General features: G+C 41.9%; 1 protein-coding gene across 3 annotated transcripts in view; it reads left to right on the plus strand.

The window, feature by feature from the left end:
• LOC134352895 (sodium- and chloride-dependent neutral and basic amino acid transporter B(0+)-like) overlaps nucleotides 1–13,597 on the plus strand; it is a 91,760-nt gene that overhangs the window by 63,469 nt on the left and 14,694 nt on the right. For all 3 annotated transcript variants that reach the window (XM_063060477.1, XM_063060479.1, XM_063060478.1), the window contains 4 exons: nucleotides 2,333–2,451; nucleotides 10,392–10,491; nucleotides 12,368–12,477; nucleotides 12,580–12,750. In XM_063060477.1, the coding sequence (XP_062916547.1) occupies nucleotides 2,333–2,451; nucleotides 10,392–10,491; nucleotides 12,368–12,477; nucleotides 12,580–12,750 (500 nt within the window). The remainder of the gene's footprint in view (nucleotides 1–2,332; nucleotides 2,452–10,391; nucleotides 10,492–12,367; nucleotides 12,478–12,579; nucleotides 12,751–13,597) is intronic.

Consider the following 13,597-nt stretch of genomic DNA (forward strand, 5'->3'; position numbering starts at 1 on the left):
AGTCAATGTCATAATTGTACCGTCTCTATCACTTCATCTGTCAGCTCATTCCACATATATATGATCCTTTGAGCAATTTTCCTTTCAGATCCCTTTTATATCTTTCCCATCTTACTTTAATCCTATGGCTTCTGGATTTGGACTCCCTCACCCTGGAGAAAAGATTATGGCTATTCATAAACCTCTGTAAGGTTACCCCTCGGTCACCTGTGCTCCAGGGAAATAAGTGCTAGTCTGTCCAGCTTCCATAAATCAAACATTCTAGGCATGATAACATAAGTATTTTCTGCACCTTTTCCATCTTAATTGTATTCTCCATATAGCTGGGAGTCTAGAATTGCACACAATACTCGAAGTGTGGTCCTTACTAATGATGTGTACATTCCAACTTGTGCCCTGACCGATGAAGGTAAGCATGCTAAATGCCTTCTCCAGCCCCCTGAATACCTATGTCATCACTTCAATGAACTTTCAACCTATTGTTGAAATGACTAGATAGTGTGGATGTGGAAAGGATGTTTTCTACAGTGGGGGTATCCAGAACTAGAGGAATGTTATCTCTTATCTCTGTTCTTAAGAGTCGTCTCAAAATTGAGGGGCAGCCATTTAGAACAGAAATAAGGAGGATTTTATTTTAGCCAGAAGGTAATAAATCTGTGGAATGCTCTGCCACAGGCTGCAGTGGAAACCAAGTCTGTGCGTATATTTAAGGCAGAAGCTGATCATTTCCTGATTGGTCAGGGCATCAAAGGATATGGCGAGAAGGCAGGTGTATGGGTTGAGTGGGATCCGCGATCAGCCATGATGGAATGGCGGAGCAGACGCAATGGACTGAATGGCCTAATTCTGCTCCTATGTCTTATGCTCTTACCTTATGGCTAGGTTTTCCTTCCCGGCAACACCCTAGAGTGCCCCATCAATTAATATGCAATCTTGCCGTGGTTTGCTTTACCAAAATGCAAAATCTCACATTTTTTTCTGAATTAGACTCCATTTTTTATTCATCAGCTCACTAGGCTAGTTGATAAAGATTATGTTGTAATTTTAGATAACATTCTTCACTGTGTACTATTCCACAGATTTTAGTACTATCTATAAACATATCAACCATGCCATCTGTATTCTCATTGATAAAAATAACGAACAACAGTGGACCCAACAATAATCCCTGCAGCACACCAATCTTTGTCTCCTACTGTCATACCAATTTTGTATCCATCTGGCTAGTTTTCCTCCATTTCATGTGATCTACACTTATGGACCAGCCTACTTTACAGTAACTTGTCAAAAGACTTACAACGTCCATGTAAACAATGCCTACAATGCTAACCTCATCTATCTTGAGTATTGTGTACTCCAGTACCTGGAGTATTGTGTGCAGTTTTGGTCCCCTAATCTGAGGAAAGACATTCTTGCCATAGAGGGAGTACAAAGAAGGTTCACCAGATAGATTCCTGGGATGGCAGGACTTTCATATGATGAAAGACTGGATCGACTAGGCTTATACTCTCTGGAATTTAGAAGATTGAGCGGGGATCTTATTGAAACATATAAAATTCTAAAGGGATTGGACAGGCTAGATGCAGGAAGATTGTTCCCGATGTTGGGGAAGTCCAGAACGAGGGGTCACAGTTTGAGGATAAAGGGGAAGCCTTTTAGGACCGAGATGAGGAAAAACTTCTTCACACAGAGAGTGGTGAATCTGTGGAATTCTCTGCCACAGGAAACAGTCGAGGCCAGTTCATTGGCTATATTTAAGAGGGAGTTAGATATGGCCCTTGTGGCTAAAGGGATCAGGGGGTATGGAGAGAAGGCTGGTGCAGGGTTCTGAGTTGGATGATCAGCCATGATCATACTGAACGGCGGTGCAGGCTCGAAGGGCTGAATGGCCTACTCCTGCATCTATTTTCTATGTTCTACATTTCTATGTTTCTATCTTCCTGGTGATATCTTCAAATAAAATACCATCATATCCATGAGATACGATTTGCCACCCACAAAGCCATGATATCTCTAATCAGTCCTTGCCTTTCTAAGTGCATGTAGATCCTGGCTCTCAGAATCTCCTCCAATAACTCATCCACCATTGACACAGGGCTCACTGGTCTATAGTTCCCAGGCTTAACCTTAGAACCTTCTATAAATACAAGCACAATATCAGCCATCATCCGGTTTTCTGGTACCTCAACTATGGCTATTGATAATACAAATATCACTGGATACATTTGGCTATTCTGTGGGAATTAATCTATTTTTATGCATTTTAAGAACTGACTGGAATACTGTGAGACACTAATTATCAATAATCCATTTAAAAAAATTCTTTCACCAGAAACAGTTGTAACAACCTTACTTGAGCAGTTCCCAAAGTTTATGCAATCAAAGCATCATAAGGTGACAAGTGGAATTTGCCTGGTGTTTTATTTCCTCGGCCTTATATTTGTAACAGAGGTATGATGTTCTATTATCGTTATATTTCCATGTATTGCTGGTTATCACTTGTGAGGTTTCATAGAAGTAATAAGGAAGAACCTAGATGTGTTATATTTCAATTTGTTTAATGAGCAGAATGACGTCTGACCCAGCCTTCCACTTGATGGAGTCAGGTCAAAGAGATGAACTTCATCTGCATTGTCATTTTGTGAATCAGTTTTATACTGTAGTCACTTTAAATCTCTTACTCTGATTCACTTAGTCCTCAAGTCCATCTCTGTTCATCCACCAAACTCGCTCAGTTGTTAGACACTTGCAACACATGCCCCTACATCTCCTCTCTCACTACCATTCAGGGCCTCAATCTGTCCTTTCAGTTGAGGCAACACTTCACTTGCGAGTCTGTTGGGCTCATCTACACTACCCCTGCTTCCAGTGCAGCCTTCTGCATTTCGGTGAGACCGGACATAACTTGGAGAATCACTTTACCGAGCCCCTTCACTTTATCCACCACAAAAGGCGGGATTTCCCAGTGGCCACACATTTCAATTTACTTCTCATTTGCATTCTGACATGTCGGTCCGTGGCTTCATCTATTGCCATGATGAAGCCACACTCAAGCTAGAGGAGCAATACCTCATATTGTGTCTACGTAGCCTCCAATCTGATGGCGTGAACATCAATTTCGCCAACTTCATCTATCACATCTACCACATCTATCCTTTTCCATTTCCCATTTTCCATTTTGCCCATCACCTTTTTTTTATTATTATTACCCAGTACTCATGGTTTTTAAACCCATCAATTCTTGCAGTTTCTGCCATTTTTAATTCAACTGCCTTTCATTATGCAAAGAAAATTTTACTCAACCATTTTGCTGCACTTCAATAGGTAAGTAGCCATCTTGGGTTTGTTTTAAAAATACCTTGTCACCACTGTTATGCTTTGTAAACTCCAAAACATGAAACCACTTGCAAGAAAAAGATAGGCACCCAAGACAACAGGTGTTGTTTCATTTTTTGTTACTTTAAGCAAGGCATGTGCATATCACAAGGTAGTGTCATGACGTACACAATTTATGTCATTTTATGTATAACCGTAATGAATTATTTAAACAAACGAGTGCTTAATCAATCACTATATTTACAATATTACTCAAATACTGCTGAAATATTAAATACAAAACATTACCATACCTGGGATGATGCAACCAGTCTGTATACTCTTCACTGTGCATCTATAGAAGCTTGTCATATTTTTAGATGCCATGCCAAATCTGTGCAAACTTCTAAGAAAGTAGAGGCACTACTATACCTTTTTTGCAATGGCACTTATGTGCTAGACCCAGGACAGATCCTCTGAAGAGATAACATCAATGAATTTGAAGTTGCTGACCCTCCTCCTCTGATTCCCTGATGAGAACTTCCTCACGAACCTTTGGTCTCCTCCTCCTGCGGTCAAGCTCTCCTTACATGAATCCACCTATCACAAACCAGATCTTGCTCTGTCTCTCCCCCAGCTTTTTATTGTTATGATATGCACCCAACAGCGCCATCTTCCAGGGGTTAGACACTCTGACTCTCCAGAATATGGATAGCTAGCAAGGTTCCTTTAAAGATTCAGACCCGCCCCACTAATTGCTGGACACTTCTGCTGCCAGGATTTTAATATTTAAGGACCACCTGAACTGAGGTTCGGTGCTTAATCATCAGCTCTACTTTAGAATACCATCTGGCATTCAGTTTAGAACCATGTCCTCTTCTCAGTCTTGTATTGTGTCTTGATTCTATTCTCGGATACTCCAGCATTTGAGTCCTTACCAACCTCGCCTAGGGCTTTCGTCACAGTATGACTGAGCCTAACATGGACCCACTGTGGTATTAGAGCTTCTCATCAACTGCGGCCAGCTACAGAGAGAAAATTTCTAGAAAGAGTTGGAGATATGCAACCTCCAGGTCACCATGCATCAACTATCGCAAGGAGGAAGTGTAATCACTCAGGTGAGTCTGTCGATCATTCTGCAGAGTCAGTCCATCTTCCAACCCCAGAGAGATTTGGCCATGACCTGGATTCTTGCCTACGTTTCCTCACTCAGTGTTCATTGGTATTTGAATTTCAGCTGTCCTGGTTCCCTCTGACAGGTGGCCTTCATGATCTCTCTCCTGACTGGGAGAGCCCTGGCCTGGGCCACTGTGCATTGGGAGCAGAGGGCAGAGATCTGGTCTGATTTGGAGGAACTCATGAATGCCATGAAGAGGATGTTCCATCATCCTTCTGAAGCCTACAGAACTGCCGACGGTCTGAAGAAGGTGCATCAGGGTAGTCGGTCAGCAGCCAACTATGCTTTTGAGTCGTGGACTTTGGCCAAGAAGTTTAGCTGGAATGGGGAGGCCTTGGCCCCTCTTTACCACCACGGCCTCCGAGGCGAATTAATGGATGCCCTTGCCTTTACAGAGCCGGTGGAGGACTTAGAGGCTCTGACTGACCAGTCTATGCACTTGAATAACCACCTGACAGATGAAAGTGGGACTACCTCAACAAGTTGAAGAGGGCTAGCCCAAGCCTGGCTTCAATGCTTTACAGTTTCACTTCCCAACCTTCTGCATGAGACCCTGTCGAACCAATGCAAATCAGCTACATAAGACTCTCTGCTAATGAAAGGTTGAGGTTGCTGCTACAACTGTAGGGAGGCAAGTCTTGTGCACCTGAATGTCTGAAACTGCAGCTGTCAAGAGAACTAAAAAGACCATTCTGTGTCAGGAGAACTGTGACGGTAGCAGTTGGTACTGGTAACCTACAAATTCCGGTGTCACGCTGAAGATAATCACCTGGGGTTAAAAAAAAAAGATAAGAGGTGATTGCCTTTGTGGACTCTAGGGCAGGCTGGGAATTTCCTGAACTTGGGGACAACTCATTAGCTCAACATACTTCTGCAAAATTTGAGACAGCATATGACCACAACTGCCCTGGACGGTCGTCTGTGTAGATCGTGCAGCAGACATCGGTTCTGCGAATGAGGATAGGGAGATATGCGGAGGACATTTGTTTCCAAATAATTAATTCTGCTCACGTACTCCGATTGTCAAGCACCTTTGGATGTCCAAGCATAACCCTTCTGTGAACTGGGAAGAAGGGAAAATCATTGCATGGTCGAGTCTTTGCAAGAGAGAATGTTTTTAGTTTGGTGTTCTGACCCCTGGACTCTCTCAAGACCAGCGATCAATGAGGAGTAGACTTTTGCTCAGGGTAAACAGAACCCTTTTGGAGATCCAGTCCTGTCTCCAAGTGCAGGCAAGCTGGCTCCAGTCAACAACACCGTGAAGGTCCTGACCATCTAGTTGGGGGTGCACTGGAACTGGAGAGAGAGGGTCTCTAGTTCAGGAGCAAGCCAAAGATCCTCCCAAGGAGGTATCCAAGAATTTTGGAGCCCTAGCAACTACGGGAACCAGTTGCCAGGTCCCACCTAAGTGAAAGACTTCAAAATGTAGACCCTTGGAGCTTAGTCCCAGGAGGACAAAGCTATTCATAGCACCTCATCTGAGAATACGGATGAGTTAGGTATGAACTCTGACGTGGATTCTGTTGTCAGGAGCCTCTAGTGAATCTATGGAAGAAACTCTGAGGTTTGACAAATTAACCCTGCTACCTAAGGAAACTCGGGAGTAGTCTTTGGAGAGATGTTTGGGGGTAGTTGCAACACCTAAGCTGGTCCAAATCCCTTCCATCTACCTGCTAGGATTTTGAAGAGGTCTTTAGCAAGGGTAAGGCCTCAGTTCTTCCACTGCATTGACCCTATGACTGTGTAAAAGATCTACTGCCTGGTACTTGTCATCCACGAGGTGTCAGGCCCTGAGAGAAGTGCAATGGAGGAGTACATAATTGAAGGTCTTCCCATGGGATTTATTCAGCCTTCCACCTCACCAGCTGGTGCAGGTTTCTTGTTTGTACAGAAAGAGGACGGAAGTCTATAGCCTATGGAGGGCTGAATCGCATACTGGCCAAGAATCATTGCTCCCTTCCAATCATTAACACTGCCTTCAGGGTTCTCCAAGGGGCAAGAGTATTCTCAAAGCTAGACTTGTGGAGTGCATAAAATTTGGATTGCAGAAAGGAGAGTGACTAGTGGATGACTGCAGTCAACACACTGACAGGGCAGTATGAGTACTTGGTCATGACCTTCCACCTTGATAATGCACCAGCAGTTTCTCAGACCTTCATACATGATGTGCTCCAGGATTCTCTCCATAATTACACCTTCGTCTACTTGGATGACATCCTCATTTTCTGAAAGTCCAAGGGGGAGCATATTACTCACATCTTAGATATCTTAAAGAGGCTTCTAGGTCATGGACTTTATGTTAAACTGGAGAAATCTGAATTTCACGTGACCTCAGTGTCATTTTTGGATTGTATCATCCCTAATGGCAATCTCAAAATGGACCCTAAGACACAGCAGTCAGAGATTGGCTATAGCCATCCAATATGAAACATGTCCAGCAATTTGAAAGCTTGAGCATATAGACATTAAGAAAGTGGATGTACTGGAGCTTTTGGAAAGCATCAAGTTGGATATGTCTCTGGGACCAGTCCAGATGTACCCCAGACTACTGTGAGAAGGGAGGGAGGAGATTGCTGAGCCTCTGGCAATGATCTTTGCTTCATCAATGGGGACGGGGGAGCTTCCGGAGGATTGGAGGGTTGTAAATGTTGTTCCTTTATTCAAGAGAGGGAGTAGAGATAGCCCAGGAAATTACAGACCAGTGAATCTTACTTCAGTGATTGGTAATTTGATGGAAAAGATCTGAGAAGCAGGATTTATGAACAGTTGGAGAGGCATAATATGATTAGGAATTGTCAGCATGGCTTTGTCAAAGGCAGGTCGTGCCTTACGACCCTGATTTAAATTTTTGAGGATGTGACTAAACACATTGATGAAGGTAGAGCAGTAGATGTAGTGTATGTGGATTTCAGCAAGGCATTTGGCAAGGTAACCCATGCAAGGCTTATTGAGAAAGTAAGGAGGCATGGGATCCAAGGGGACCTTGCTTTGTGGACCCAGAAGGCAAAGACTGGTCAGACGGGTCATATTCTGCACTGAGGTTGGTGACCAGTGGTGTGCCTTGGGGATCTGTTCTGGGACCCCTGATCTTTGTGATTTTTATAAATGACCTGTATGAGGAAGTGGAGGGATGGATTAGTAAATTTGCTGATGACACAAAGGTTGGAGGTGTTGTGGATAGTGTGGAGGGCTGTCAGAGGTTACAACAGGACATTGATAGAATGCAAAGCTGGGCTGAAAAGTGGCAGATGGAGTTCAACCCAGGTAAGTGTGAGGTGGTTCATTTTGGTAGGTCAAATATGATGGCAGAATATAGTATTAATGGTAAGACTCTTGGCAGTGTTGAGGATCAGAGGGATCTTGGGGTCCGAGTCCATAGGACACTCAAAGCTGCTGTGCAGGTTAACCGTGTGGTTAAGAAGGCATACTTTTTCTTGCTTAGTAGGGTTTTTTTTTAATCACCAACATTTTTTCAATCTTTAAAATAATGTTTTTTTCTTGAGACATTGTAAGTGTTGCATACTTCGATGTACTCGTTTTAATTTTGGATAATAATAATAATAATAAAAAGAAAGAAGGCATACAATGCATTGGCTTTCATCAATTGTGGGATTGAGTTTAGGAGCTGAGAGGTAATGTTGCAGCTATATAGGATCCTGGTCAGACTCCACTTGGAGTACCGTGCTCAGTTTTGGTTGCCTCACTATAGTAAGGATGTGGAAACCATAGAACGGATGCAGAGGAGATTTACAAGGATGTTGCCTGGATTGGGGAGCATGCCTTATGAGAATAGGTTGAGTGAACTCAGCCTTTTTTTCTTGGAGTGACAGAGGATAAGGTGACCTGATAGAGGTGTATAAGCTGATGAGAGGCATTGATCGTGTGGATAGTCAGAGGCTTTTTCCCAGGGCTGAAATGGCTAGCACGAGAGGGCAGTTTTAAGGTGCTTGAGTCAGGTACAGAGGAGATGTCAGGGGTAAGTTTTTTACACAGAGAGTGGTGAGTGTGTGGAATGGGCTGCTGGCGACCATGGTGGAGGCAGATACGATTGGGTCTTTTAAGAGACTCCTGGACAGGTACGTGGAGCTCAGAAAAATAGAGGGCTAAGGGTAACCCCAGGTAATTTCTAAGGTAAGGACAAGTTCAGCACAGCTTTGTGGGATGAAGGGCCTGTATTGTGCTGTAGGTTTTCTATGTTTCTATCTTTTCTCTTTCTTTCTAGTCCTGGTGAAGAATCTCAAACTGAAACATCAGCAATCCATCTGCTAAGACACCTGAAACTTCCTCCTTCAGAATACTTCTGGCTGCATAGCAGTTAGTGCAATTGCTTTACAGTACTAACAATCACCAATCAGAGTTTGGTTCCCACCACTGTCTGTCTTAATATTTATGGCATAATTATACCCGCTGTGATAACACTTATGGTTGAGTAGCATTAAGTGCAATTGCATTACGGTGCCAGGGATCACCAATTGGGGTTCAATTCTCACTGCTGTCTGTCTGTACATTCTCCATGCAACTATATGGGTTTCCTCCAACATTTCAAGGATGTATAGTCAGGGATAGTAAATTGTGGGTATGTTATGTTGGCATCGGCAGTTTGGTGATACTTCAAGGCGGTCACTGGCACAATCCTTGCTGATTTGATTTGATACAAGCAACACTTTACTCTTACGTTTTGATGTACATGTGATAAATAATATCTAATCTTTAATCTTACTTGCATGGTCTAGACATTCAACATTTCCCTCTGTGAGTTCACTTTCCTTCATTTCTTTTTTCCTTGGAAAGTGCACGTGAGTAGTATTCATTTAGTAAACTTGTTTGCAGCCCCTGACTGCACACATACTGTAGGTTACTCTTTTGTTCCTTAAGAGGATCCTTTCTTTCCATAGTTACCCTCCTGGTCCCTGATATTCTTAAAGAATGGCTTAGGATTCGCCTTACATACACCTTCCAATCGTATTTCTTGATTTCTTTTTTCCTCCGATTTTGCTTTTTAAATACTCCTCTATAGACTCTATGTTCATGGAGGGATTTGTTGATTGTAATTGCCTCTACTTGTCTAACGTTTCCCGTGTTACCTTCATAACATTTGTAATTCAATGTTCCTTAAACTTACCATCGTTTCCTTTTCCTCTGACTGGAAGAAGCTGTCCCTGAACTCTTGATATCTACCCTGTAAATGGCTTATGCTTACGAGATATTATTTTACCTGCTAGCATGTGCTCCCAATCTACTTTCACCAGTTCCTTTACTGCAATATCAAAATTGCACCTTAGGACCTTAACCTGAGGACCAACTTTTATGTTTCCATAACTACATAAAAACTTATAAAACTGTAATCACCTTCTGCGACAACTCCACCGGCTTGCCTGTTTTCATTTCTTTAAGATGAAGTCAATTACAGCCACCACCAGGCCTAAGGATAGCTTCTATCCTGCTGTTATAAGCAACATACATCAAAGTTGCTGGTGAACGCAGCAGGCCAAGCAGCATCTGTAGGAAGAGGTGCAGTCGACGTTTCAGGCCGAGACCCTTCGTCAGGACTGTTATAAGACTCTTCAACAGTTAAAGATCATCTCTTGACCTTTCAGTTTACCTCACTATTCCCTGTACTGCACTTTCTCTAACTGTAAAACTGTTTTCTGCATTCCTTTAATGCTCTGCCTTTATACTGTAAGCCACCCTCATGCTGTAGCAAACATCCTTTCATTCTTATTTTTGATATTTTGCCAAAAAAAGGGGGCTAGAAGCACCAAAAATAAATGACTGAAACGCTTTGCAAGATGAAGAAATGCTGTAGAAATTAGACAGTTTCATTTTTCATTAATGCCTTATTTGAATGCTGGGTGTGATGATTTTCTGATATGAATTTTCTCTCTCCATTTAATGAAAGGCTGGAGTTTACTGGTTAAATTTAATTGACTATTTCTGTACTGGATGGATTCTTGTTACAGTCGCCCTGATGGAACTCATTGCACTCAGCTGGATTTATGGTAAGCATAACATGAAAAGCACTAAAACTAAGTCAGATCGTTAAATCACTGTTAGCACTTGGATTTTTAGAAGGAATGAAACAAATTAATTGTTACATGACATAGTAAGTTCTTTTTAACTAAACGGGGTCAGTAAAGAAAGTTCTCCATAATTGTCACAGTTCTTCTACTTTATTTCACAGCTATTCTGCCTTTTGCATCTTTCAGTCTTGATGCCTTATTCTAGCTGAACTGCTGGCATTGACTGCTAAATAAATTTTGCAGCAGCTCCTGCTATTTTTTGATGAGTATGACAACAAAAGGCTAACACTTTAGGGTGGAAAGGTAGTGTGGCAATTACTGTAATACTATTACAGAGGCAGCAATCACCGATTGGCTTTCTATTCCTTTCGCTGTTTGTAAAGAGTTTGTATTTCCCCATGATCACATAGGTTTCCTCCAGATGCTTCAGTATTCTCCTGCATTCCAACGATATATGGTTAGGGTGAGTCAGTTGTGGGCATGCTATATTACTGCCAGAAATGTGGCAACACTTGCAGGCTGCCCTGCACAATCCTTGCTGATTTTGACACAGATGGCACATTTCACAGTATGTTTCGAAGTACATCTGTCAAAGCTAATCTTTTAAAATTTTTGAACAGAAGTGACATTACTCTACGATCCTTTCAATGGTGGTGGAGGTTCAATGGATACATCCTCATGAACCTTCATCTGCCACCTGTCAGTTCTCCCAGTTATGATTGTTACCAGGATCTACTCCTTAGTAATAATGATCAGAGGCACAGGGACAATCTGAGATTACCAACAATTACCTTTATTGTCTAAACTAACAAGCACTTGAATTCATACACTAAGTACTTGTGTGCACATCCATTAGGTTTCCCTGACTATCCTGAATAGTCAAAGATCAGAAAAGTTAACACCAGTAAAAAGGAATCTATGCTGGCCATGCGTTTCTCACGGTCCCACTCTAATCTCCAAATGTCTGTGCGGTACTCCACATCTGCGATGTTCAGTTCCTAGAGAGTTATTTTACTTTTGCAATTAAAGCATTTGGTTTTATATTCACTCCTTACCAATTCAAATGTTACATTTGGATGTTATTGGCTATGGGTCACCTGACTGACCTATAACACCTTCTCATTGACTCTGGTCCAAGCCAACATCTATTTATTGCCCTTCTACTGCAAGTGACAGCTGGTAAGATATAGTTCTTTGTTTTTTGACTCTGGTTCAAATGAATCAGACTAGGCCACTCAGATACTGTACCAAGATAGCAGAAACTCCTTGTGTCCACATTCAATTGCTCTGATTAGATTATCCCAGAGCAATATTCAGTTCTCAAACAGTTCACGAGATGGGGGTCTCAGAGCAGCTTCACAAAATGCCAGCCTCCTTTAAGCACATGGCAAGAAGAAAGACAATTGGTTTGTCTGCTTCCACTGTCCTTGATTCATTCAAGTTCACTGAAGTAGACTGTAGTTGTTTCTTGACAATATGATGAAGATGGAATTACAAGGTAGGCTCATCTTTGGAGCTTTGTCTGACTGCCTAGAATAACTTTCTATTCTCCAACTTTAGATATTACATTAATTGTGCACCCTTCCATATTCTGATACCTGGAATGCAGTTCAGCTCAGTTTGGATCTGAAACTTCAGCTTTTCTCAGGAAGAGCTACTTTAGGATTTTGTGGATTCTACATAACATTTCTGGTAATCAGGTTAATGACAGCATTACTAGCGAACCTACAAAAACGTTCTGAGATATTGTTACTGACCCCTTTTTTGTTCTTAATACAGGATAACTGTACAAATGGCTGCATCAAAGACCAGAGGAGTAAACTCATCATCATCTCTGCTATTCTTTTGTTCACAGGGATAAACAGGTTTATTAACGACATTGAGACAATGATTGGGAGGAAAACTTGGCTCTTCTGGCTGTGGTGGAGAATGTGTTGGCTTTTCATTTCTCCAGGTTTGCTGGCTGTAAGGAAATATTGTGCTTTTATTGATTTAAACTAAAAACAATCCATCTACAGATCAGGTGTCATTAAATCTCTTTCTTCTTATGTCCATCTTTTGTTACAGGCCATCTTACTCTGGTCGTTAGCAACATTTTCCAGACCTACATACAGATCTGTTGAGTACCCACAATGGGCAATAGTCCTTGGTTGGTGCATACTAATTTTCTGTATTATGTGGATCCCCATTATTGCCATCATTAGAGTTATTCAAGCCGAGGGCTCCAGTTTTTGCCAGGTAATGAAGGAGTTAACCACAAATAACAGAATTTTAATGAATTTTCCCCATTGCTCCCACTGTACCATTGATGGTGGAATATTATTAAAATAGAAAAATATACAAAAGAAATATTGCTAGGCATTGAAAAGTTTTTAGAAAAAGTGCAGATGCTGGACATCTGTAACAAAGAAGAGAATATGCTGTAAATGTAGGTCAACCTTTATAGAGAGAAACAGATAATATTTCAGATAGTGACATATAAAATAGGAGCAGGAGTCGGCCATCTGGCCCATCGAGCCTGCTCCACCATTCAATAAGATCATGGCTGATCTGGCCATGGACTCATCTCCACCTACCTGGCTTTTCCCCATAACCCTTAATTCCCCTACTAGGCAAAAATCTGTCCAATCTTAAATAAATTTACTGAGGTAGTCTCCACTGCTTCACTGGGTAGAGAATTTCATAGGTTCCTGTGGAAAAAGCAGTTCCTCCTCATCTCCATCCTAAATTTACTCCCATGAATCTTGAGGCTATCTCCCCTAGTTTTAGTCTCACCCACCAGTGGAAATAGCTTTTCTGTCTCTATCCTATCTATTCCATTCATAATTTTATATGTTTCTATAAGATCTTCTCTCAATCTTCCAAACTCCAGTGAGTACAGTCCCAGGCTACTCAATCTCACCTCACGTTTAACCCCCTCATCTCTGGAATCAACCTAGTGAACCTCCTCTGCACTGCTTCCAAAGCCAGTATATCCTTCCTGAATTAAGGAGACCAGAACTGCATGCAATACTCCAAATGCAGCCTCACCATACCCTGTACATTTGCAGCATAACCTCCCTGCTCCTAAATTCAATTCCTCTAG

The sequence above is a fragment of the Mobula hypostoma genome, chromosome 10, assembly GCF_963921235.1.
Source record: "Mobula hypostoma chromosome 10, sMobHyp1.1, whole genome shotgun sequence".
Classification (NCBI taxonomy): Eukaryota; Metazoa; Chordata; class Chondrichthyes; order Myliobatiformes; family Myliobatidae; genus Mobula; species Mobula hypostoma.